A 27,500-nucleotide genomic window follows, 5' to 3' on the forward strand; every position below is an offset into this window, starting at 1 on the left:
CTGTAGGAGTTGCTAGGTCCTGCCATGAGCGTACAAGCTTACGTAGGGAACAAATTACAATAACTTATACACTAACATGAAGCCTATAACCTAGTAACTCCAAAATTAGTATTAGCTCAGTTTTGATCAAAAAATGAGTTACTAGGTTTTGCCTTTGGATGGGAGCACTGCAAACCAAAGGAATATGAGAGCCAGTCAAGAAGTAACCTTAAAATGATGATATAAACTTGAGAATGTACGAGTCATGTTTTGCCCGTTTTAGATCTAGCAACATTGAGTGCTGACATCAGTAGAGCAGTTCCAAGATGGCAGCTCCCTTCGAAGCATACATCAGGGAGAAGTAACGTCTGTCGTCCATTTATTGGGAAGTGAGGATGTGAATCCCAGTGAAATGCATCGCAGAATGAAAATGCCACATGGTGACGCATGTCTATCGCTGCAGCAGGTGTACGACTGGGACAGGAAGTTTAAAAGTAGAGCTCTTTCAGTTCAGGTGTGAGTTGTCTTGGCAGACACTTTGCAGAACCCCAGCTTGTGAATATGGTGTGCTGAACCATGGCTAATGTTCAAGTCGGAGACCACTTCATCCAGCGTAATGCGATGGTGTTCCCTTAGCACATGCTCAACTCCTGCAACCATTTCTGGTGTGTCAGCTGTGTGAGGCTGGCCCAAGCGAGCAGCGTCTGCCACACTGAACACTCCACTTTACTGCCTCTCATACATATGTGGCTCCCAAAATATATATATTTTTTAATTTCAACAAATTTCTCGAAGAAATGATGCATTATTTGAAAAAAAAGTGAAAGGGTGTCATTATTTTTGGCCACAACTGTTTAACGGTTCGCATTGAAAACCATTTTTAAAAGCAAAAATATATCGACTCATAAATGTTTCAAATTAAATTACTTTGCATGAACATATATCTTTACAATTGAATTCTAGTTTAAGTTCCCCCCCCCTCCCCCCTTCAAAAAAAGTCATGTACTCATTTTATGAAAAATGCAATCCTGGGAATGTCAAACACATGTACCTCCATTAAAGTACGATAGTACAGTAAACCCTCCAACCGCGTGGGTTCTATCACAGGTTTCTACAAATCTCGAGCAACTTGTGTTCCGATTCCATTATTGCTGTATTTAATAAATGACAATCGTGGTCTTTGAGCTGAGAAATCATTGTTTGTGTCCACGTATACGATTCCCTCCCATTACGAGCCTTTTCTAGTTTCTCGCGCACCGCAAATTGGAGTAATCAGACCAACATCCAGGAACGAAGCTAAATTTAATAATGAACCATCACCAAACAGGAAATGACATATGGACATCCTGTAATACTAGATCTCCAAGATCGAGTAGACACAATAGTTAATAAAGCCCAAACTGCATCTGCATGTACGATGATTACCTCTCATTAGGAGTCTTTCGTTTCTCGCGCACCGTTAATTGTAGTAATCAGACCAGCATTCAGGAATGAACCGAGATTTAATAAAGAATCGTGATAGAACAGGAAATAATGTATGGAGATCCTGTAGTACTGGAACTACAAGATCTCGTAGACACACAATCAATTAATAATGGCACTCAAACATAAAACGACGGACAAAATTAATCGTGCCAAAAGGGCTGAGAAAGGTTATGACATTATGTGAAGAAATAGGAGTTGCGAGATACGTTGACAAGACGTGAAAGTGTGGCATCTGTGGGCCACCATTACCGGATCAATGAATCAACTATGTGGTAAACGTCAGTCAAATATCCGTGCAAGGGTTCCTGCTGGCCAAGCACAAAAGTCTCATTACAGTCCCATGATCACCATTGAAAGGATAGGGGGAAAAAAAAAATAGCGCTTAATGTTTGGATCAACGACGAAAAAGAAAAACAAAGACCGAGTAGACCGGTGTACGAGAGAACGCATTGTGGATGTACTCGCACTGAGTGGATCAGTGTACGGGAGAAACCGTTGCAGATTCACCTGGGGCTGAAGGCTCCAGTTCAACCAATGCTCATGAAACTAACAAAGATGAAAGAAGGGATTTATGCTGGAGCAGGTTTTTAAACGCCAAAGAGATGGGATTATTTTGGAAAAGGATGCCATCTTGTACCTTCCTGTCCAAGCAGGATTGTTTTACCCTTCTTCTAAGTGGCAATGCAGCAATCGACTTCGTTGTGCTCCAAACGATCTAACAGCCATGTCAAGTTCTACATCCACATCTTTCTAACCTCCACTCTCCAAACTCCAACAGCATCATCATCTCTGAGCTAAACATTGTGATTTGTATTTACAGCAGAGTACAGTTCGAAATATATTTACCCTCACCCACCTCACCGTTTTGAAACATTTTTAAAGGTAAAAGTCGTATGTTTTTATTTAACTTCCACCGTATTTATTGCATTTTCATGTTTATTTCAATGTTGACTTGCTTTATATTTATTTGTCTTTATTTCAATTGTAATATGTTTATTTATGGCTGCCGTCGATCTTCCTCAATATTTTCTCAAAGTCCAGGAACCGAACTCCCACTTTCCCATTGGTCCTTGGTTTCCAAGATCATGGTTTCAACTATCATGGCATTTTCCAGGAATGTAACCCCTGCGATATTGGAGGGTTTACTGCATAAAACACTCATGGAGGCTTGGAGTAAATTGTTGATGCTCACACAGCAGTGCACACACCTTTTCCAACCAATTATAAGGAAAAACATTCACTTCCCACTGGATTATATTTTAATATTCCAATCTATCCACACAATAAACAAACCTTGACAGTCGATAGCCACTGATTGTAAGGAACTGAGGCTAGGGAAGGGGTAAGGTAAAAAAAACGGCGTGAATAGGGAGGGGAGGGGGAAAGAGGAAAAAATGGTGGAAACTGGATCAGAACTTGAAATGACATACACAGCTCATAACTCATTTATATTCACAATTAATCAATCAAGATTTCACATTTTCTCTCCCAGTTGTTCATAATTATCTGTGCCGAGTAATAAATTACTCCTCACCTGCTTCCATGCACCTTACCTGCTGCACCCTGCTGTTCCAACTCTCGCTCAAACTCATCTGTGAAGCCACAACCAGCATTCAACCTTGACAAACGATCTTCCACAAACTACAATAAAAAACACAAAGGTAGGTATGAGAAGTCATTGAAGAAGAAAGGCATTAGATTTAACAATTGCCAAATGTGCTGTGCGCGCACACACACAAAAGTTAAGTTTGTGGCACAAAAGTGGGATATGAAGTCGAGACATCTGCTATGTGAACATGTCATAAGAAAGATATACAAAGTGAGAGTAGAATATAATTTACACAAATACACGACAGAGGTGCATCGATCTCTGAACAACAATTCAAACTCTTTGGAGCATTGTTGATTCCATCTGGGACATCACAGCCATAAAAGCAAGGAATGAGACTCGTCCCTGTCCATATAATTAAAGTTCTGCATATCGGCTTCATATCAAAGCAATTATCAAACGGAATGACATGTAGTACAACCTTTGCAATCAACTTGAATGACATGCATGACAATCCTTTCCTTTTGGAATTGAAAGAAATAAGTGAACATCAGAAAAACAGGAAAGCAAACGGGATCTTGTGAATCGATGATGAAATTTAGTTCTCCAAACTGTTTTTCTTGACATATTTTAAGCTGCAATGTCATGCATCATGTCCACAACCTTTTACATAATTAGACTCTCTCTTTTGACCGATAGTTCGACAACTATCTCCTCCAAGACTCGATCTCTTCCTCCTGGCACTAAAAGTTGCATAAGCATGTACCTTACCGAGGACTTTTGACTAAAGTTTGACTAAAGAAGTGTGACTTTTGATTAAAGTCTGTCCAGACTCCTCTAGAAGCGATCTCAAGTTATGGAACAGTGAGCTGGCTGTAAACGTTTTAACATGAAAAAAAAGAAAAAGATTTCCAATGAAAGGAGGTTATTCAGTCTCATAATGAAGGTCCCTGTGACAAAACTCAACAATATGGTAATATCTTGTTAATGAAAAGAGAAATACTGGTACTGCCTTACCTTACTGCTTACTGCTATTTGGCCTCGAGCTCCAACACCTACACAAGTGGTGAAAATCATAAAGTTTCACAGTTGCCAAAAGACAAGCTTGTGTGCACCATCCTGCAACTACCCCCACCCAACATACTCAAACTGTGATTTAGTCAAATGATAACAAAGTTTTGGATAGTTACACCGACCTACTTTGTGCTTCGTCATTGCCATAATCTTCATCAACACCGATTTTCAGTGCAAATTAAAGGGGACAATCAAGATAAGTTTGCCCGATAACACTGAACAACAAAAATTTTTTACTGGAGATGTGTAAAGTGATTTAGACTAATTTGGGTACGTCGATTTCAAAAATCATAACCGTTTTGCTGTATCACGTCAGGATTTTCAGTAACAGAAATATTCCCATTGCCTAGAAGTCAGGATTTCAATGAAATTTACAAAAATTCATTTATTCATTTATTTCATCATGAATGCTTCAAAATTATAGAAATTACAGAAAAACTCCACTAGAATGTAATTAAAAATGCTTTAGGCATTTGGCTTTGCATTTGTGCTGCTCTGTGTCAGTTTCACGATGCAGGAACCAGTAGAAATCGCCCATCATGTTCGGGTTGTGCCGCCCTTGGTAACGCGTCTCCATGAGTGAAATCTCTTGGTGGAATCGCTCGCCGTGCTCGTCCGAGACTGCTCCCAAGTTGTCAGGGAAGAAGTTCAGGTGCTGGTGTAGGAAATGGATTTTCAGGGACATCCTGGAGCCAAGTTTCCTGAAGGACTCCAGCAGCTGCTGCACTATTTCTTCATAGTTGTCCGCGCGCTCGTTCCCCAAGAAGTTGTCCGTCACAGCTTTGAAGCTCCTCCACGCTGCCAGCTCTTTGGGGTTTAGAGTTGTCGGAAAAGTTTCGTCCTTCATAATCTGTCGGATTTGCGGTCCAACAAAGACACCAGCCTTGATCTTGGCCTCCGACAAGGTGTTGCCAAACTTTTCCTTGAGGTATAAAAACCCACGCCCATTCAGATCCATTGCCCATACAAAACTTTTCATCAAGCCGAGCTTTATGTGGAGTGGTGGAAGGAAAACCTTAGCTGGGTCGACAAGGGCGACATGCTTCACGTTGTGTCGACCAGGTACATGCTCTTTTCGCTCTTCCCAATCTTTCTTCGTCCAGTGATTCTTGTCGTCTCTGCTATCCCAGAGACAAAGGAAGCACATGTATTTCGTGTAGCCTGACTGCAGCCCTAACAACAGCGCCACCACTTTCAAGTCTCCGCAGATGTGCCAGTTGAAGTCATTGTACTTGATGGAATCAAGCAGCTGCCGCATAGTCTCATAGGTCTCTGTCATGCCGAACGCATGAGCCAGTGGGACTGATGGTTTCTCGTTGCCATTGTGGAGCAAAACAGCCTTCAAGCTGTTCTTCCCCGAGTCGATGAAGAGGCGCCAGTCTGCAGGATCGTGATCACACCCAAGTTCTTTCAACAGACCGTTGATGTCACTGCAGAATGTCATCGTGTCTTCCATCTCAAAGAACTCAGCCATGTCTCTGTGACGTGCTCTGAACAAGGATATCTTGGTGTTAGGTTCAAGTAGATTCCACTGCTGCAGCCTTGATCCAAGCAGCTCTGCCTTCGCCTTTGACAGTGAGAGATCTCTTACAAGATCATTTAAGTCTCCCTGGTTCAGAAGGTGTGATTCTTGAGTGTCGGGTTCAAAAGGTTCATCATCACCATCCTCTTCACCACTGCTTACAGCTATGTTCTGATCAGCTGGAGGTGTTGGAACGGGGTTCTCGTCATCATGAGGCACAGGTTTACGAGCAGAGACGCAGTCAGCGTACTTGATGTGACCTTTATTCTTCTTGTTGAAGCCGGCGATGCTTGTGCAGCAGAAATAACAATCATCATGATGATTCTGCGACTCACGCCATATCATGGGCACCGCAAATGGCATGCTCGCGCGCTTGCCCACCAACCACTGAGTCAAGGTTGTGTGACAGCTTGTGCAGCAGATGTGTGGTGCCCCGCTCTGTTCTTGGTCCCCCACCTTACACCCGAAGTAGTGAAAGTAGGCGGCCTTCATTTTCACTGCTGTAGATATACTTCGCTGTTGATCTTTTTTGGTATACCGACCACAGACATAACAGAAGTTGTCAGGATGATTGGTACAGGAACGCCTACTCATCTATATCTGAAAGAAAGAAAGATAACACAAGTTAACAACAATTTTACGAAATAGACATGTTAAAGACATATGTAAATTTCATTGAAATCCTGACTTCTAGGCAATGGGAATATTTCTGTTCCTGAAAATCCTGACGTGATACAGCAAAACGGTTATGATTTTTGAAATCAGCGTACCCAAATTAGTCTTAATCACTTTACACATCTCCAGTAAAAAAAAAAAATTTGAAATTTGTTGTTCAGTGTAAGCGACAGAGGAAATGAGTGATAATGACGCATCATACATTACTTGAAAGCTGTCAACATCAGGAACCAATTGAGTTTTGTGAATATTTTCAAGGGGTTTTAAAACATGATAGCAGTGCCAGAATGTTGTAAACAAATCAACCTTCTTGCTCTGGATGAGAGATTATTTGATGCATCAGAACATCCTTGCATTATCCATTGCCAACACTGTCATGTGAAGATTGGGAAATGTTTTTCGTTCTAAAGAACAAAAATAAATTTGAAAAATTTACCATCCAAGACTGTTCAGTATGAACTGCAATAAGTGGTGTTGTCAATAAGACACAAGGCCAACTGCAAATGCTGATGCCACCACTGTTTTGAATGAGCTGAGAAGTTGCAAACACCAAAATAACCCATGACTGGGTGTGTCCAGGAGAACATAATCATAATCATTGTTGTTTTACAGCCATTTCCATGCTTGCATGTGTAAGCCATGGTACACCTAATAGCTACTTTCCAGACTGCACAGTGAAGATAACAATGGAACTATAAATATCTCATCTTCTCCATGGATTTGAAGATCATAAATATCAAAGGAATAATATTTGAGAGGAAATAGAGTGAAATGTAACATCATTTGTATTGCAGCAAGACTGATGATCGACAAGCAAGGGACCCACGGAACATCCATGCCATGTTAAATGTGACCTCAAGGACTCAACCCTCATCCCCCTCCCCCACCCCAACATCCACACTCACAAACCCCCGAGTAATCAACTCTCGCCTCCCAACTTGAAGGCTTCATTACACTTCCCAACAAAAAGCCTTCAAAAACCCCTTCCCCACAACTTTGTCCTCCTCTCACCTCAGCCCCCATAAAAGTAAAAGGGCATTCCAAGACCGATCATAACTCATTTCTTCATCACCTCATCAAAACAGCTGAATATTTAACTCTTTCCCTTCCCCTATCCACTACACTATCATGCAATCACTGACTTGACATCACATCATCACATCCTCGACTCGACTCGACATCATGATCAAAACAGCAACAGCATGGCTCCTACATGTCATGGCCCATCACGGTCGTCTGTCCAACCCAATCCCACGGGATATGCGGAAACACTGTAGAATTGCAAGTCTCAAGCGACCACGAGCAGCCTAATTGCACCAAAGAACGACCCAAAACCAATGATCTTCTTCCTGATGCATATACACAAAGCTAAAAGTACACATCAGATTGATTCTTCAGTAAATATAGCATATCGTCAAGAACAAGGACTCGTGGAACCTCCGCAGTAAAAGTCCTTGATCGAGAGAATGCCACACAGTCATTTGGGCAGTGGATAGGCAACAGACCGCTGCCTCGACTGCTCCAGAATATAAAGAAAATATAACCAATGTTTGAAGCAAAAACATGCCCACTGCCCATGTGCATATATTATACATTGTGGTTATATACCTCAGATAGATCAGTTAATTTTTATTTTAACGAGGTTTTGGAACTCAGCTGAAAACGCAAATGCACGATTTCAGACTGTCACGTTCTTGGTCATGCATTTGTTTGAAACCCTCAGTGGAAACCTCCATCATCATGCTCTGCAGACACCTCCACAGTCCGTTTTCACAAAGTGATGAGACTTTTTGTGAAGCAGAAAACCTGGAGCCGACCACTGTTGCATTTATGGGACATCACCACGTACCAAATGTATCACAAGCCGTTTTATATGTACTCTTGCCCCGAGTGTTGTGTTAACAGCCTGAAGATTGGAAGAGTTGCTATTTTTTTTTTTTTTTAAACATAACAGAAAGGGTAGTGCACCTGTTTAAAAAGTTGCAACTGAGTAGCCTCTCCCAGGAATGAGCGAAGTGCATGTGGTGGCCGTAACAAGAATGCCTCTTCATTGAAAGTTATTGGTTCACCCTGAATTGAAACAAATAAGTGAACAGCTTATTTGCAGAAAAGCAAGGGGCAAGTAATAGAAATAAATCACAGCAAAGAAATCTATTTGAAACAAAGTGAAGTACCGGGTTGAAGACCAAGCCATCTCGGTAGCTCCCAAAAAGAGAAACTTGAACTTGCAGAAAGACTCGGGCGACGCCTTCCCCTTCTTCATCACAAGCACGACGTAGTCTTGTGCGCAGCATGGACTCCTGCAGCAAGGGGGTAGGGTTCAACCCTACAATGCTGGGAGGTTGTAGGGGAGAGGGGTGGTGGGGCTTGAACCCTACAGTGGGGCAATAAAGTTGAAACTCATTGCGATGTTAAAAGATGCCTTTTCATGAAAACCAAGTTTACGGGCCCTGAAAACAATGGCCACAACCAAATGTAAAATCTTTTTAACATCAGATTTCAAAAACATAAATAAATAAAAACTATTCAAATAAAAAAGGTTTACTTGAATTTTTTGTTCTAAAATATAATCTGAAAACAAAGGTAAGGAATCCAGATTCTTTTCAATGCATATGTTTTTGTTCTACACATATGCATTTGCTCCATCTGTGTGGAACAGTTTATTACTCTGAGCATATAAATATTTAAAACTGGTATTCAAGTCACCATGGGACCACTTCTAGACCTGCTTTCACAATCCCTGATGAAACCTACATTCAAGTGTTCGAAGAAGTTGATTGTAAATCTGGACTCGAGTGGTGGGGCGTGTTTTGGGAAACCACATGATGCATCAATTCCATATTTCAAGGGTGTATAAGCAATGGTCGAGACACTACCATTACAGACAATTACCCAAAATCAACCGTTCCACATGGGAAATGTTTGTGGGAACCACAGGACCCAGAGGTGTACGTGCATGTGTGCATGAAACTTGGAAGCAGTTTGAGAGAGACAAACTGAGATTTACAGATGAGCTGTGCAGTTGGACAATACATCCATCTTACACAGAAGTATCTGAGTTGTGAAAAATAAAAATAGACAAGTCATTAATGGATGATTGACATGCTTATGTACAACCGAGTGCTGTGGCTCGCATGAAAACAGTGTGGAAGAGTACAATTTTGGCAAGTGTCGCAAACTGAACAATTAATGTGGCAGAACGATCACGATTGGATACAAGTGTACATACCAGATATCAATCACACCTGAAATTTAACAACATTTAGATCCCATAGGGGTGGGAAGGTGGTCCCAAAAGTTATTTGATCAGTTAATTGAAATGGGAAGTACTAATCTATCACTGTCAGGTTAGCATCAAGCTTTAGAGTGGCAAGGACGTGAAAGCCGATGACATCCGGATGTGGCAGAGTACACGATTAGGCCTACACGTAAATTTCTGACATTAAGGCTTCAACACACTGATAAAACAAATGCACACATGCACTAAAGGTAAAATCATGGACAATAAGGTAAGTTTAATAAATTTCATTTTGGTTTCAAATTGCAAGAACAAAAAGGGAACGTTAAACTTGAACCAACCATTGGGGTACATGAGCATGAAAGCATTGCCACAAAGTCCATGTTTAGAGAGTTTAAATTAAAAAAAAAACTAGTACGGGCCCGTAGGGGCGGGCCCGTAGGTGAGTGCCAGTATGTGCAGCCCTGTCTTGCCCCTCTCCCTCGCCCCTCTCTCATCCCCCCCTCTCTCAGATATTGGTCGACAGATAAATGGCCGTAACTTGGGAACTGCTCGTCCGATTAATATCAAACCTCGAAAAGGCACATCCACGGGTCCCCAGCAATATTCCTGGCAAGTTTCAATCAGATCGGACCGGCAATCGTGAAAAAAAAATAAAAAAAAATAAAAAAAAAATTGTCACGTCATTCATGACATCATAGCACCGTGTCTTGTCATTGGTCGACAGATAAATGGCCGTAACTTGGGAACCGCTTGTCCGATTAATATAAAACCTTGAAAAGGCACATCAGCGGGTCCTGAGCAATATTCCTGGCAAGTTTCAATCAGATCGGACCGCCAATCGTGCAAATATAAATAAATAAACAAACATTTCTTGTGACATCATAGCACTGTGTCTTGTCATTGGACGACAGATAAATGGCCATAACTTGGGAACCGCTCGTCCGATCGATATCAAACCTCGAAAAGACATCCACGGGGCCCCGGCAATATTCCTGCCAAGTTTCAATCTGATAGGACCGGCGGTCGTCGAGAAACTGCAGTCGCAGACAGACAGACAGACAGACAGACAGACATTGCTGGAATTATATATATATATATATATATTGTTACGGCTGTGGAAATTCGCAAACCACCATTCAGGTCCCGTAGGTGAGATAGCTCTAAGTACATGTGTAGTTAGCCCCAAACCCGTTGTTTAGAGGGAATTTGTATGATTCATTCGGACTGCGATGCTTTGAGTTAGGCGTTTTTCTGTTCTATCTTTATTTTGAATCAACCGACATAACCATCAAACCACCACCGATAAACCCTCCACCAACCTCACCTCTCTCCTTCTACGGCCATTCCCACATCACCTGTGAACACTGAGCGTCGGGCTGTCCTGGGCTCATTCAGCGAAACGCACCGAGCCGCGAGTGCAAATAGCGGCCTTTCCGAGGGAAAATTCGGATCAGGAATTCTACACGCCCACTTCTGATCCGTCCCATCAGCAAGCGCGGAGCGGCTTGGCCTCGCCTCCAGGCGCTTCCGTGTGAAATCTAAATAGGCAAATTCTCGGATCAGGGGAGGTTCACGCCCACTTTTCCTCCGTCCAATGGGTGAGCATGGCTCCGCCCCCGAGCTCATCCTGATCCGGAAATTTGCATATGGGTTCTCCTGCCGGCCTCTAAAGCGCCGAGCGCAAGGCGAATCGTAGCAGAGAGTTTTGGCAGTCAAGTCGGGTTGGAGAGCGGAGTGGAGTCGGGAGGCGAAGGCACCAAGTTGGGTTCTGCAGTCGGTTGAGGAGAGTTGGGGGAAGAGGCCAAGGAGCTCGGGTCCGAGGTGAGAAGGACGGCGGTCGGCGACGAGGTCGCGGCGGGAGATCGCTCGTCGCGGGACCAAAGCCAGTCAGCCATTCTCCCTCCCCCAGAGCATCAACAATTCCCCTTTTTCCCCCCACGCTGAGACAGTGCAACAAGGGGACCCCGTTCCCACCCCACTCCAAACGTCGTGCGCAACGAAACCCGTGAAGGAGCACAGAGTCGGGGCACAGCCACGCGTCCACATCTGCGGCTCGTCAGCCAACGCGTCACGAGGACGCGTGTGGGACCCACCCGGTCTCGCGGACCTGGCCGCTCCTCCAAGTCCCGTGCACATATTGGCCTGCAGGCCCGTCTGCCCCCTTGTCTACGAGGATGGCTTCTTTCCTTTGCTTTTGAGTAAATGTGTGTCGGCGCAGTGTCTTGTAAAGTAGAACTGTGTAAGTGTTGCCGTGTGTACGCGTATTCGGTTGTAACTCTGCGTCGTTGTTTCTTTTGTTTTCCTGATATCGGTACATTTTGACTGTATATGTGTGCTCTCCGTGTGTCGCGTAATAAATGTGCATTGTGTGAACTGTTTTCACAATTCGCTTAGTCTTTTCTTAATTGACTCTCCATCCTGCTTCACGTAAAGGATTCGTAGTGGGCTTAATATGCCCGATAATTAATCGGAACCGTCGAGGCCGACGATAACACCGGTCGGTTATCCCGATAGCACGGAACGGACCGCTTCGGCGGTTCGTGTCCGGAGTCGGCCTGCGGCGAGGTACGATCGCCCGGTCGACCAACCGCGCAGGTACTTAGGTAGATCGAATTTGGCGAGCAACCCTATCCTGCGCGGGTGGGCAACTGGCACGGTCGTGGTGGGGTTAAACCCCCACCCGTGACTAGCTCCCGGCGTTGTTCCGAGAGGGTCACGACAGAATTGTCCGTTCCGGTGGGCGAGCTGGCCGCCATTCGAGTCGAGCGGCCGATCGCACGCGAATTCGCAACAATATATATATATATATATATATATATATATATATATATATATATATATATATATATATATATATATATATGAGCAGATTGGGATAGTTGACATCTATATTTTAACTTTTACATGGTGGTATGTTTTAGATTGGTACATTTTTATAGAATGACAAGTTTTCAAAAAAATAAATAAAAGATACAATTAATTTTCAAATCAACACATGGGGTCGTTTTAAAGAAAATATGACTTCATTGGGTAGTTACATTATTTTTAAAATAAAATAATTCAAACATTAGTCCAAGAGAAAATAAATAAATAAATAAATAACAAACAACCTGCACACCAAATCATATGAAAGAGCGAATGACCAAAGGGTTTAAAAAAAAAAGGCAATATCGTGACAGTGAGCCACATTTGGACACAAGCAACGGAATAACCAAGTCAAAAGCAAAATAAGGTATAGTACTGCAAAGACACTACAATGTAGAATTAAATATATGAAATGTTATGGCAAAACCATAAACCAGGTCAGCTAAACAATCCACAAGCACAATAAAATCGAAGCTTTTTGCTCCTAAACCTTACTAATCCAAACCATTATCATAAATCTAAATTTCAGGATAAAATTCTAAATTTTGCTGCAGAATTATGAAGCTTTCAAAGTGTCAAAAAAAAATCTAAAAAGAGAATTAAGGTGTCAAAGAATATAAATCAAAGGTGCCAGCACCAAAGACATCCACAAACAAGTACACATCCAAATTTTGCCCTGATATTCCACATGTGGACACGAGTCCCTTGGACATCATTCCAGAGGTTGAGGTATTAATCACTAATGATTGACATGTTAAGGTCACCAAAATAAATAAATAAATAAATATTTAAAAATCCACGAAACATGTAATTTCTCAAGGAAGCATTTTCAGAATCGTGCATGGATACATTGGTGTATTCTAACGTCCCAGTAATACAAAACATCGTAAACCTCAGCTCTCACAAACAGCAGCAATAGTTGGCATCATGTCACGAGCTTGCCAAACTGCTTGAGATTGAGCAAATTTCATCACTCGTCTGGCAACAATTTTTTTTTGTATACCTTGTCGAGGCTCGTGTGAGAGCGAACACAATGCACAAGGGGGGGGGGGGATGAGACAAGAGGGGCAAGAGTAGGAAGGACAAAACGGTGGGGAACAGAGACATTAGGAGATCTGTGGAAGGGAGAGGGATGGGGTGGGAACACAGGGGTACACAAGATGGACATTACAGGGACTTTCAGGAAGGAAAGCAGGGAATTTGAAGGAGGTGGGCTTGGGTGGATTATCGGGGGGGGGGGTAGAAAAGATCAAGGATTTGGATGGGGGATGATAAGAGATGAGGTGAACAGCTGTTTTGAAGGCCTGGAGGGAAGAATGGGATTGAATGGAGTGAGGGAGTTTATTCCAAATGTGGGGAAAAAGAGGAATGAAAGAGGAAACTACTGATGAAATGTGGCTTCACAAAAACCAAATTGGAATCCATGCAATGGAAGCATAGGAAATCGATACAACTTAATAAATTGCACACCCAATTCTCAGCTGGCAAAATCATGATCTTAATTTTCTAACGAGTCAAAGGAATCCTGCCAATATACTTTGTGCCACAAAACCACAATCAGAGGGGAATATTATGGAGGCCTCATGCAAATATCGTGGCAGGCCAAAAGGGCAAATGCTGAGGATGTGATCAAAGGTATGCTCCCCTTTCATAACGATGCACCTATGCATAATGTGTGTTGCACAAACTGCCATATGATTGGGTTTGAACAGCTGGATCAAATCCCCATACAGCCGAGGCCTGCCACCAGGCTAATATTATCCATTTCGAGATTGAAATTCCCACCTGCATAGCCACTGATGCCATGGAAATGACAAGCACCAGTGATGTGGCTTATCTGAAAACTTTCACTTTACTGGCATGGACAGTTTGAAGGAGCTAATGTGTTGAAAAAGGGACAACTATATGAAATGTGCACAACTAATTTTAAATCCTAAAACTACAAAAAAAGAACACAACATTTTTTACATTTTTCTTGTTTTAATCTAGTGTTAGTAAATTGATGTGGTTTTGATGTGGCGCAGGCATGATGGGTCGAATGGCCTCCACCTGTGTCTAGTTTCCTTATGTGTATTGAGAAAAATTAAAAGTTGGTATCTTGGAGTGCTGCATCTCATTTAGAGCTTTATGAGCATGCAAACTCCCCCCTTCCCTCCCAGAGCTTACAACTTCACCTACACATGTTTTTCTTTGAAGAAGCTTCCATTAGAAGCTGCAAGTCAAAGAAAAAAAAAAAAGAAATCCATCAAAAAAAGGTTAACTAGACTTGTTGGCGGAATGGTTCGGGGGACTGCTCTGATGCTGGGAGATCAAGCAGTTCGAACCCCAGCCGGGTTCCTAGCTCGATTCTCAGCATTAAAAAAAAAAAACACAAGAGAGCACAATCATAGGTTGACAGCCATTGTGTAAGCTTGATATCCGAACTGCCGATTCCTGCCTTGGCATACACCTGAGCATCTAATTTTTCATGACTGCATTGTGCAAGGTGGCTCAGTCCAGATTATTTCACCCAGAACAGTACCACAATATTAGCAAGGCATTCATTCATACAATGAAAAACAAGGAAAAGAGCAATCGGAGATTGCAGACTCTCACCAGGACGTGTGTTGTGTGGTATTTTTCATGATTAATAAGTAAAGAGATAATTAGAACTGGCACTTTATAAATGCTGGCAGTGATGACTTGTTCAGCCATTTCAGAGAATTAAAAAATAAAAAATAAAAAATGGCTGCCGAATCACGTGACCAATGACAAAAAAAAAAAAAAAAAAAAAAAAAAAAAAAAAAAACTATGGACCATTTTATACCTCGGTGACTCAAAATTTTTCATACTGATCGGATGCAGTGTTCTTCATATGCAATTATGACATAATAAAGGCACCAATGATATTATTTAAAAAAAATAACAATAATCACATTCTCCATGAGGAGTACTTGCTATGTGCCAAGTTTCAATTTTTCCTTGGTGCGGTTCAAGAGATAGAGGTCCAAAGCTTTTTGTTTTTCCAACATGGCTACCACACTACATGACCTATGATGTCATAATTATCATTAAAACATTCTACATGAGTAGTCGCACAAATGGTGAAAATTTAGTTTCAATCTGACAAATGGTTGCGGAGAAAAACACGAAAGTTCTGTGCGGACAAACAAATACAGACCCAAATGTCATACCATCTCCTTCAGTAAGGGTAGAAATGGAAATGCATTCAATTTATCCAACAATTAATTACAAAAATTACCACTACAAATTTATAATTCAAAAAGACAAATGAAGTATGACGATTGGTTTTGTCAATACTCAAATTAGAAACGAATCCTTTCTCTCAAAGTGTTGATTCAATTTATATTTCTCATCACATCACATTTATTTATTTTTTAATTTAGGTACACATTTTTATTTACAAGGTAAAGTGCTGCAATTGTAAAATAAAGGACAGAAGTGGCAAAATGCATCTGTTAAAACCAATATTATGTGTACTGGCTCATGTATATCAAATAGGAGAAGGGATTTTAAAATAATTGCTCAAATTTAATGAATACTTTCTGGATGTCGTTTACCAATGTCGATTTTCTATTTCAGTGAAAAATCATAATGAAGTAGATAATATAGCACACACAAAAAAAACCAAACAAACAGACAAAGGAGGTGCTCGAATGCACAGCAAAATGTCTCTGGACACCAAAGGCCTGTTTATACTGTCAGTGAGCATCTCGGCATTCTTAGCAGACCAAACAAGCTGGGACATTCGCATTTACTAAGCCTCCAACATCCAATGTTTCGAATGTGCTGAGCGGGACCAAAAATAAATAAACCAGGTGCAACTTTGCAGCCAGGCAGACATTGGGCATAATTTTGATGCCCAAAGTCTGGACACCTCTTGGAACCCATCAACTTATGTGGAATTTATTTTAAAAGTTGAATTTCAAATTTGTTCTCAAACTGGTTAATTACTCTGACAAACAGATTGGCTCCCGATCTGGCTATTCCACCTTTGATGACACTCGTTCTGACAACAGTAGTTAGATGTCCTGAACCACAAGAAGTTAGGACTAGCACGCTGGATATCTCTGAGCATATGACACTGTCGAGCATCCGGTCTTCATTTATATGTCACATCAATTCAATATTTAAAGGCCACCTGCTCAAGTGTTTGTCCGATTTCCTCTGAGCTGAAACAGGGGGCGGACCTTGATTGTGCCCTTCAAGATGGAGTTCCATTAGACAGTGTCTTTGGATCTCCATTATCCTTCATCGATACAAATTGTCAGATTAAAATCGAGTAATTCGACTGCGCACAGTCGACGGGTATGCCTCCGCTCTCCCGCACAAACACTCGAGTATTGACATATTTGACCCTTGACATTTATCATATCTGGCCCAAAATCTAATCAGTTAATTGCCCTGTCTAACTTTACCTTTCTACCAAGTTTGATGAAATTATGTCCAATATTTGAGTTAGGGCGTAAACAGTAAAATTTCAGAGTTTGACCTTGACCTTTATCACATCTAGCCCAAAATCTAATCACTTAACTGCCCTGTCTTACTTTACCTTTTTACCAAGTTTGATGAAATTCTACAATTTGCTTTTTGAGTTATTGTGTAAACCAAAATCTGGATGGACTGACAACCTGGAAACATAATGCCTCCAGCACCCTTGGTGTGGAGGCATAAAAATAATTCTGATGCCAACCTGTGCAGATAAGTAGTGTTGTGGTTTTGATGCCTCTAAGGCAAAGGTACCCAACATAAAGTGACCCACAGACAGTTATTTCGTTAATCTTCGTGCAGTTAGACCTCCCCTCATGTGTAGTGGGTTAACGGGACGAAGTGCATTGTGTGAGACCAATAGTTAGGTTTATTAACTATCTCATATTCTGATTTCTACTCCAACCCCTTCCTTTTAGCCATGGTACAAGCAAGCAAGCACACACTCCATTAAAAATGTGATTGAATAATCAGCACACGATGCCTCCCGTGGCTTGGAACCACCACCAAACTCCCTCCACGACACACTATACAGCACACGCATCGCGTGCCATTATTTCATTCAAATCTGCACACCAATTTCCAACCGGCATCTCACCTTGCTCACCAAACCTCACCACTTCGGCCACAAACGCCTCCCGCAACAAGGGAAAAATATTCCTGCACCTCCTCATTGCAGCAATTCACCACTATACAGAGGAGTACTGCACGACTTGGACTATCCTCAGGACCGCACGATGCAGGGCCGTGCAACAGACGTGAATAGCTCAACCGCATCTAGCAGGGGATGTCCCAGCTGAGCACACAGAATTGATACGACCCTTGTCCAGTCGTCAGACCACGGCAAGGAGGGGTTGTGGGAAGGGCAATCCGGGAGTTTGGTATGGGCCCAGGTGTGCATTTTGGATGAGAAGGAGCGGTGGGGAACGTCCGTTGCTATTCGGCATTCAGACTGCACTCAGAGCACATCCAGGGCCAGGGTGCCAGCTCAAGGAGCATGCCCTGTGTAGGGTCAGGAGCTCCGAACTGTGTCGAACCAGATGGGCGACTGAGACCGTTTCCGGCCCCAGAGCGTGGTAGGGCATAGCTAGGGCCACTGTGGCCCAATTGAGGAGTGGGATTCGAGTCACGACCCTACCCATCACACGGGGCTTATAAAAGGTGGAGCCGTTCCCTTTTCTTCTCAGCTCTTCGTTGCCTCCCCTTCGCTCGCTCTTGGTGTGTGATTGCCAGGACATGCTTCTTCCTGATGGCCTGGTCCGGGATGACTGCCGAGACTCCCGGCTGGGCTGTTAATGTTTCGCCACCCCCGTGTAGCCAGACGGACCAGTGCAGAGCGCACATTGCCACGAGCCCCAGCAAAGTGACGAAGCCAGAGATAATGCGCCACATCTCGAGGTGGGAACGCTCAGGCAGAGTGTCCCACAGAGGAACTCGCAACACAAACAGACCTGTAGATGGCTAGGTTAAGGATCTTTCACCTCACGCATCTTCTCTCCTCTCTCTCAATTCACCTCTCTGTCCAGTCTCCTTTGGGCGCACAAAAGAGAATCATTACTGACTAGCAATCCCATTTTCCTCTGGCACGACACCTCACCGCCAACATTGCACTACACCAGCAATTCTTAACCTGGGGGAAAATTTTCGGATTTCAGGGGGGAAATTATTTTTTTAGGTTGAACAATTTTCAAACTATTCATTGCGTTGAATACGTCGTCCGAGGCCCTAAACGACCTGAACAAGAAAATGCAGAGAACGAGAAGCAACGTGATTGTGCACTCTGACATCATAACTGCCCTCATCGGAAAACTCCAGCTTTGGGGAAAACAAATGAAAAATGGGAATCTCGCATCTTTTCAGCATCTCAGTGATATATATGGTGAGGATGAAATCAGGGACCCGTTGAAGGAAGAAATCAATCACCTTAAACACCTGGAGGATGAGTTCATGCATTATTTCCCCGCTATCGATACTGCTGACATTTCAAAGAAGTTGGCGAAGAACCCATTCATATGTCAGCTGGATGATGTCCCCAAAAGAATGAAAGAATATTTTTGAGCTCACACACGACTCCTCTGCAAAGGATGAGTTTCGTGTTAAAGACCTCGAACGTCTGGGTTAATGTGCACGGACCCTACCCACAACTAAGTACCAATGGTCTGAAAATCCTTACTTTGTTTTCTTCAACCTATCTTTGCGAGTTGGGGTTTTCATCTTTAATGACCATAAAATCTAAAGCACGAAATCGGCTTGAAGTGGAGTGTGACATGCGTTGCGCACTTTATAACACTGCTCCTGACATTGATGCACTGGTGCGCAAGAAGAAGTTCCAGCCATCTCACTGAAGTAAACACGCTTAGTGCATGCTCATCAATTATCCTGCTGCGTTTAACGACCCAAGACATCAATAGTTTTGCCAGGTCTATTGCCATTTTTAAATGATGCTCTGCAAAAAACATTTCCCTTAATACGAATGATTTGAATAATAATGAACTTTTGCTGATTTTAGGAATGCTGTTTAAATAATGCAAGACTGTTAATGTTATGCAATAAATTGTGTATCAATATTTTAATGAAAATATTTATTGGAATAATTTTAAAGAAATTTGTTTTTTATTAATTTAATGTTGATAATGTGGTGGGGGGGGGGGGGAATATCATTATTCGGCAACTTCAGAGGGGGAAACGATACTAAAAAGGTTAAGAAACCCTGCACTACACCATACCTCCCACACCTCAGACACCACCAGTATTCCTCCCTCCTACCTCTCCCTAAGCGTACTGGATTGCGTTTGTCTGTCGACCGTGCAAGGTAGTTGGAGGCTGCTTATCCTCACCTGCTCTTTTTCTCTATATGTAATCTTCCTTGTGTGTTGGTGTGTGTGCGTGTGTGTGTGCGCGTGTTGGTGTGTGTGCGTGCGCGTGTTGGTGTGTGTGCGTGTGCACGTGTTGGTGTGTGTGCGTGTGCGCGTGTTGGTGTGTGTGCGTGTGCGTGTGCGTGTGCGCGTGCGTGTGTGTTGGTGCCTGTCCGAGTTTAAGTTAACATTGTTGAAGTTATAACGGGATCAAGTTTGCCTTTTGCCGCACCCCACGAATTCCTTGCTTTCCCTGCTGTACATACAAATAAACCCAATTTACTGTGCCACATACCTTTCTTCACCATTGTAAATAAATGCTTGTGCAGAAATGTTCCCAGCTCGTTTTTGGCTTTTCTTTCATTGGTCCAGCATGGTTCGCACTCTAATCTAGCCAGGACGTCATCTCCGAACAATCAGTTTTCTTGCCGGTACGTTCTTGGCAGTTAGGATCAACTGCATCTGATCTGGTAAGGTGATCCGGTTTGAGCAAGTGCGTACCCAGGGCGTGTCCCCTGGTAATTAAATCACGTGACCGTTAGGGTCCTCCATCTGATATGATTTACCGAAGTCACGTGGTCGAGTTATTGGAATTCACGGTCGATTAGCGACCCGCCACGTCACAAAGTTATTCGTGTGCGATGGCCTGTGATTCCGGAGAGTCTGGTGGGAACCCAAGGAAGCTCACCCCTCGTGGTCTTCCTCGCCCCTGACCCCGGGTCCGCAACAGCATGTTACCTGTGCAAGGCCAGCTGCTACAGAACCCTTCGTCAGACCTGGACAATAATGAGATGCTGGTCATCTACTTGGAACATGATGCTCAATGGCAGCAAGTTCCATGCTTTCACATGGTCTCTCCACAATAGCAGGGACCAAACTATATGCAATATGTGGCTCCATGTATGGTCATACTCTCTCTATATCATATAGTATGACCAAACAATATGATTAGATAGTATAAATATCTCATCCACTTCTCTGGAGAGCCGCTGACAGGTGAGTAGTCCTGAGAAACACTACCTTACCATCTGCTCCAACCATTCATGGAAGGATGATGTCTCAAAATCAAAACTGGCATTAAAGGGTAGTCACTATCTGGGTATTACATGCAATGCAAAGGCATTCCTGAGCCTCATATAGCTCATAACAGTGGACAAGGATTTCATATGGATTCTCCATGGAGCATGACTCTCCACTTTTATTTAGGCTCAAGCTCCTGTTGAAGTGGTGAAAAGTCAAGGCCTTCCAAACCAATTAAATCTCAACACGGGAGGCAGATGGCCAGGGACTGACTCTCCAACTGGCAGCAAGTTGGTGGACACTTTTACACGAGTTTGTTTGGCCTTTATCCTCCTACCCTACCATACCTCTGCCCCCCTCTGCACCTTCCCCACCACTCCCAGATTGCATACGATTCAAACGCTCATCTGCTTATCCTCAGAGTCGAAGCCGCTTGCCCACCTGCATTTACTCACCATATTCTCTGGATTGTTAAATTGTCTCCTGTGTCTTCTCTAGTCTTCATTACTTGAATCTTTTATATACACACCCATGTACATGCATGATCTCCACATAATGATTCCCTCACATTTTACTCCTATCTGGCCGTTGTTACTCATTTTTGTGTGATCCATCCTTTCCTCTTTGTGCACGTCCTTGCCGCTCTGTCCAGTAGTCTGTAAATCCATTGCACTTTGTTGTTTAGCTCCTCCATGAGCCTAGATTAAAATTAAACCTCTTGCACATCTTCCTGACAACATTATCAATTTTGGGAAGTCTCAAATAGAAGCATGCTGTCCAGTTTGGTTATTAGCAAGTCTGGTTTGGTCAGTTCAGATGCTAACATGCAGTATAAACTTGCCCTCGGGTGTGCAAAAGTCTACATCACCGGCCTTGGACAGTAGTATTGAGAGAAGCATACAATGTGAGGAGGAATTATACTGTTGTCAACTCCATCTCCATCAAATGTGTTTTCATCAATGTAGTACACGAGCACACCTTCCAGGCCTGTGGCTTTCTGCACACCCTGGATGAATACATGGCCATAAACGTTTTTTGTTGTTGTACATGCACATCCACGAGTTTTTTTTTGGTTTTTGCAGAAGATATTTTAAAATCATACATTTTAACATAATCTTTGCAAATGTCATCAAAATAGAAATTTTTCACAGTAAAAATAAATAAAAGGACTCAATAAAATTAAATGACGAGTCAATACAGTATTAAATTGTAAAGAAAAGCATTATCTCATTATGTAAATGCAACAAACCACAATTATTAGACCATTCGAATTGGTACAGGCTATTCTAATTGGCAAATAATAATGTATACTTTCAGAATAGTTAAAATAAAGCTTAGAGGATCACTTAGGAATAAATACGACAACAGCATTAAAACAAAGCAAATTAGGGCAAAATAGTTTTGAGTAAGTGTCATGATCATGGAGAGAAAGTGTGTAGGGTGAGGGCTGGTGGGTTGCAGGAAACAAACAAACAAACAAAAAAAAACAGTGAAGAGAATAAGAAATGATAAAGACATTTTAAATACAACTCACTTTCATGAGGCTGGAATGCACACCAATGATAAATGGCATGGGAGCCCTGGGTGAGAAAGAGAAGGAAATACAAAAATGAATATTTTAAAGTAAATAACAAAATATAAAGGACCTGAATTGATAGGAACCTAATTGTCCGGTGGACAACCTCGACAATAAAGAAAGGGAAGGCAAGAGGGCTGTCAACACTTAAGTGCTGTCAGCTTCCAAGCAGTGCAAATCTGACAGTGACATGGAGCCACATCAAGGTTTTCTGGGAGAAATGGAGCCTAAATCAATTGTCAGTAGGAAAACAAAAAATACATGAAGTACGTTCTTTTTTTGTGGACCATACTGCATGTAGTTAGTTACTTCCTTTGTGAAATTTCAGGGTTTTGTGATTCAGCAACTTTCGACCAAAAGCCAGCTTCCTGAGCAGAAGCTTCTTTAGCTGCGAAAGTGCTCTGCCAAAATTCATGGCAATCAGTTTAGTAATTCTGGAGAAGAAGATAGATTTTTGGCCCAAACACAAAACCAAGATATCCACCAAAATAGGAAAAAAAAAATTCCAAACAAAATCCATGAGGTCACTTTCCAAGGGTGTGCTATAAACATGCACAGGTTGGAAAAGACAGCTGCAACCGATTTTTTTTGTTTTCTTTTCTCCCCAAAAGTCATCACACACACACACACACACACACACACACACACACACACACACACACACACACACACACACACACACACACACACACACACACACACACACACACACACACACACACACACACACACCCACACACACCCACACCGTTTTTGCAGCCATTTTTACCTAGCTTTTTGCGGGCTCCATGCAATCATGGTTCCCTTCTTGAGGCAATGTTTTTTATGGCTGGATGACTTTCCTGACACCAACACTGGTCACCTCTTACGACACATAGGGATATGGTACACCTATTAGAACCGGGGCATACACTGGTACTCATTTTGCCGACCTCGGAAGGATGACAGGCTGAGTCAACCTCCTGGTGTATTTTAATTGTGGCCAACGGGGCTTGAACTCAGGACCCTAGGATCCCAAACCGCCACCCTAACCATAAAGCCAACACCAGGCTCACAATAAATAAAATGGTGGAACGAGAAGATAATCTGAACAAGAACAGACTTCCTGCTTGGAAACCTTATAATAATACTGACCCACAAAACTCCAGTAGGTGTGCTGGCAATGCTGGGATGAAAATGTGATGCCAGGAGAGTGGTGAAAGCAGTAATGGCAAAGCATGTACACATGCCGTCAGCTGGGGTGATATAGAAGGAAAGGCAACTCTAAAAGTTCAAATTAACCATTTGAAATTCTTAAAAAGCAATTATCAACTGGCATAGCTTTTGCCCCAAACTCACTTTGTCTTGCTCAAATATCATTTTTTCATCCCCAAGTTGGTGTCAAAACTCCCAAATCTTTCAATCAACACACACTTCTTACAGTGGAAAGGTCGTGAGAAGACAAGAGGAGGCGCTGTTCTCCAACCATGGCACCAAAGAGGCGTGATAGGGAAGCAGGTGGCACAGAGATGCACAGCTGTGCCAGGTTCCTCTGGAGGCCAAGACAACAGACAGAGGCAACTTTAAGAACAACCAGAAAGAAGAGGTATAAAGTCCCATCGTCTAATCTTAACTAAAATAAATAAATAAAAACTCCATTAAACACTTTAAATGCTGTGGTAACTGACAATCATAGCACAGAACTTTATTGGTAGCCAGGAGAATGGTATCAAAAGTACTCATTTAACACTGCAGATCATCTTCCAGAAGACAGCAGATGAATGAACCAGTGAGCTGCAGCTTTATTATAAAAAATAAAAAAATGAAAAGAACTCGATAAAACATGCACATATCATGCCTTCATTCATTAATTATAATAATCTCTGCAATAGCCAGGTCATCATTTGTGAAAATTTCAGGGATTAAGTCAACTCCATGGCAAAACACAAATTTTGTATGCAAGATACAGAAGATAACACAAGAGAAGAATCAAGTACAATTAGTCCATACCAGGAATCAGAAATATGCTCATTCACCAACATCGCAATATGCACAATCATCACTTGAGTTGATAAAATATGATACCCCGTGCAGCTCTTTAAATTGAAATAAAAAAAGTCTGAAGACTACGATGGTTCACGAGCGGTATTTTACGATGTAGATTGTTTCAGAAGTCAAGGATGAGACAATGTGATAATGTTTGACCAAGTTATAAAAATGATCAACATGATGTGGTACGAGTGACAGGTTATTAGCTGCAAAATGCCGAAAACCCAGTTTCGTTCACAACTTTAAAAAATTGACCTTTGCATAACCTTTAAAGGTCACAAAACAATGTTGTGGACATTAAATTAAGGAAACAGGATACGTGCTATAGCTTATTGGAGTTAGTTCGTCGAAGAAGGTCGAAAACCCGGTTTGATTCCCACAACTTTGAAAATTTGACCTTTGTGACCTTTAAAGGTCAAAGGTCAAGGATTATGACCTTTGGTGCAAAACTTCCTCTGGAACATTCCAGGAACAATATAACGTCATATAGGCTATATGGCATTTCGCACTCATCGGATTATCCATACTTTGATGAAATCAGCGTAAAACAAAATTGAAGGGGGCGCCACAGGCAAGGTGTTCGAGATAGAGGAAAATGGTTTGAAGACTTTAGGTGGGAAATGACCTCAAGATTATGCATAATAAATATTGTCATCCCAGCTCTCAAAGTTTGGGCGGTCGTATGATTTTTATGTCAAAATTCGAAATTTTCTAAGTTTGTGACCTTGACCTTGTGACCGTGACATTGGGACGAAAATGAAAAAAAATAAATAAATAAATAAATAAAAAAACGAGCTCTGTGGGGCTATGCAGGTGCCATTGGGCTAACCAAATACCGAAACCCCTGCCAGATTCGACAAACCTCTCGGAGAAGATGGATTTTTATGTCAAAAATCGCAATTTTCTAAGTTCGTGACCTTGTGACCTTGACCTTGGGACAAAAATGAAAAAAAAAAATCGAGCTCCATGGGGCTATGCAGCTGCCATTGGGCTAACTAAATACCGAAACCCCTGCCAGATTCGACAAACCCCCAAGGAGAAGATGCAAATTGAAATTGGCTACCCCCGAAAAACACAATTCGCAATTTTCTAAGTTTGTGACCTTGTGACCTTGACCTTGGGACGAAAATGAAAAATCTAGCTCTGTGGGGCTATGCAGGTTTCAATGGGCTAAGCAAATACTGAAACCCCTGCCAGATTCGACAAACCCCTCGGAGAAGAAAAAAATTTTTATGTCGAAATTCGCAATTTTCTAAGTTCGTGACCTTGTGACGAAAATGAAAAAAAAAAAATCGAGCTCCGTGGGGCTATGCAGGTGCCATTGGGCTAACCAAATACCGAAACCCGTCAGATTCGACAAACCCCCAAGGAGAAGATGCAAATTGAAATCGGCTACCCCCTAAAAAAACACGTTTTTTGGGCGTGGCTCCGCTCATAATGGGCGCACCATGCCCATTTTCAGGAAAACAACTAGATCATGATATAAACCTCCCACCAAAATTGTCAGGATCGGATCAAAACCCACGGAGCTATGCTGGGGACAGACAGACAGACAGACAGACAGACAGACAGCAATAACGAATATAGTGGTCACTTATTTTTTTTCGTGAAAATATTCTTTCGTGAACCAATAATAATGGTTTAACAATCATTCAAAAAAAACAAAACATTTTAATCTTAAAGTTTAGGGCTATTGAAGTAGTCCAGAACAGCACCCTTATGTACCCAACCATTGAACCTTTATTTAAATTGAAGTACTGCAAAATTGGAGGTTCTTGGCAGTATTGTGACAGGCAATGTGTTCTACAGTCTTCAAGTATATAATTAACTTAAAATAAAGATTGTAAAAGTTGGACAAGTAAATCAATTCAGTCCATATACTGAGATGTGATGTCACAAAGCCGGTAGCTACTATCTTGAGATGGCCTACGTGTCCCGATTCTTGAATAAGAATGTTCTCGGCAGTTTAACAAACACTTGCAGAAGTTTCAAATCACCTTTTCCTTTCATTTAAAATCCTACAAATGCGTCGGTTAAAAAAAAAACCAAAAAAAAAAACCTGCCCTTTCCAGATACATGCAAACCTGCCAGACCGGGGAATAGTCGCTCTCGCCTGTTGCAGTGGAGATGTGACACATGGGTGGAACATAAGTGTGCACGAGGTAGAATGGTGTTAATCATGTGGAATATTGCACTTAACTGGGATGGCCAACGAATCACAGTGAAAACTATAAAGATACGACTGGACTTTATCTTCACACAGTATTTGTCTTTTACATTGATGTTAGGCTTGTGGTAGAACTTTTGCAAAAAATAAAAACATACAGGATAAAGACATTAGTAGACATCAATGTACACAAATTTGAATACCATTTGTACAAAATTGAGATTGTATCATCATTTCAAACAGCATTCGCACATGAGCAAAAGTGACCGCAGCACCTATTTAAATACATTTATTGAGTGAGTTAGAGACAACAATGTGCAGAAAGAACACAAAAGGTGATGCAAGCAGTTTTTGTTTTTTTTTCTTTTTAAAAAAAACTCACATTTTCAGGAATGGAGGGGAGTTGAGCTGGATCAGGAGCAATGAAGTAACCAAGCTGAAAATGAGAGGTCACATGGGTTTAGCAAATTCACCAAGCACAAAACCAATTAATGGAATTTCTCCTCAATAAACACCAACATTTGATAGATAGTTTCAAAAAGGACAGAAGGCATGGTGATATTATTGAGATGTGCAAAGCTTTTTTTGAACCATCTTGATTTTTGTTTTCTCCCCCGTTTTAGATAATTCAACAAAGCCAGGGTTTTTCTTAAACAATTATCTTACCTCTCCAACCTCCACCAAGGTCCCAAATTCAGGAACCTCAATGTCAAATAGCTGGGGCAGCAGTATCTCCTTTCGAAATGCTACTCCTCGATTGTCTCCCAAAATAACCAGCAACTCTTGAAGAAGTCGGTGAAAAACCTCAAACCAAGGCAATTCACTGCAGAGGTTGAAGACAGGTACAGATCACGATGCAAAAGATTCACACGTAGAATATGGCTACTAAAATAAAAGTGAGGCACAACCTTTTATTCATACAAATGTAAGAATTTAATGATAGTTTCAAAAAAGGTTCATAGCCTCTTGATCAGAG

At 42.0% G+C, this 27,500-nt stretch overlaps 1 protein-coding gene across 4 annotated transcripts in view; it reads right to left on the bottom strand.

Annotated features, from left to right (window-relative positions):
• LOC147034766 (DENN domain-containing protein 1B-like) overlaps window positions 1-27,500 on the bottom strand; it is a 75,209-nt gene that overhangs the window by 13,935 nt on the left and 33,774 nt on the right. For 3 of the 4 annotated variants that reach the window (XM_085888525.1, XM_085888550.1, XM_085888540.1), the window contains 10 exons: window positions 27,191-27,347; window positions 26,907-26,960; window positions 23,750-23,860; window positions 23,464-23,564; window positions 22,288-22,333; window positions 21,655-21,759; window positions 8,459-8,584; window positions 8,253-8,354; window positions 3,018-3,105; window positions 2,758-2,795 (listed from right to left, as the gene is read on the bottom strand). In XM_085888525.1, coding sequence (XP_085744651.1) covers window positions 2,758-2,795; window positions 3,018-3,105; window positions 8,253-8,354; window positions 8,459-8,584; window positions 21,655-21,759; window positions 22,288-22,333; window positions 23,464-23,564; window positions 23,750-23,860; window positions 26,907-26,960; window positions 27,191-27,347 — 928 coding nt within the window. Of the gene's footprint in view, window positions 1-2,757; window positions 2,796-3,017; window positions 3,106-8,252; window positions 8,355-8,458; window positions 8,659-21,654; window positions 21,760-22,287; window positions 22,334-23,463; window positions 23,565-23,749; window positions 23,861-26,906; window positions 26,961-27,190; window positions 27,348-27,500 lie in introns of all 4 variants that reach the window. The other variant, XM_085888535.1, reaches the window with a different exon arrangement.

Source organism: Eptatretus burgeri, chromosome 1 (genome assembly GCF_056783735.1).
Source record: "Eptatretus burgeri isolate ZD-2024b chromosome 1, Ebu_testis_v1, whole genome shotgun sequence".
NCBI lineage: Eukaryota > Metazoa > Chordata > Myxini > Myxiniformes > Myxinidae > Eptatretus > Eptatretus burgeri.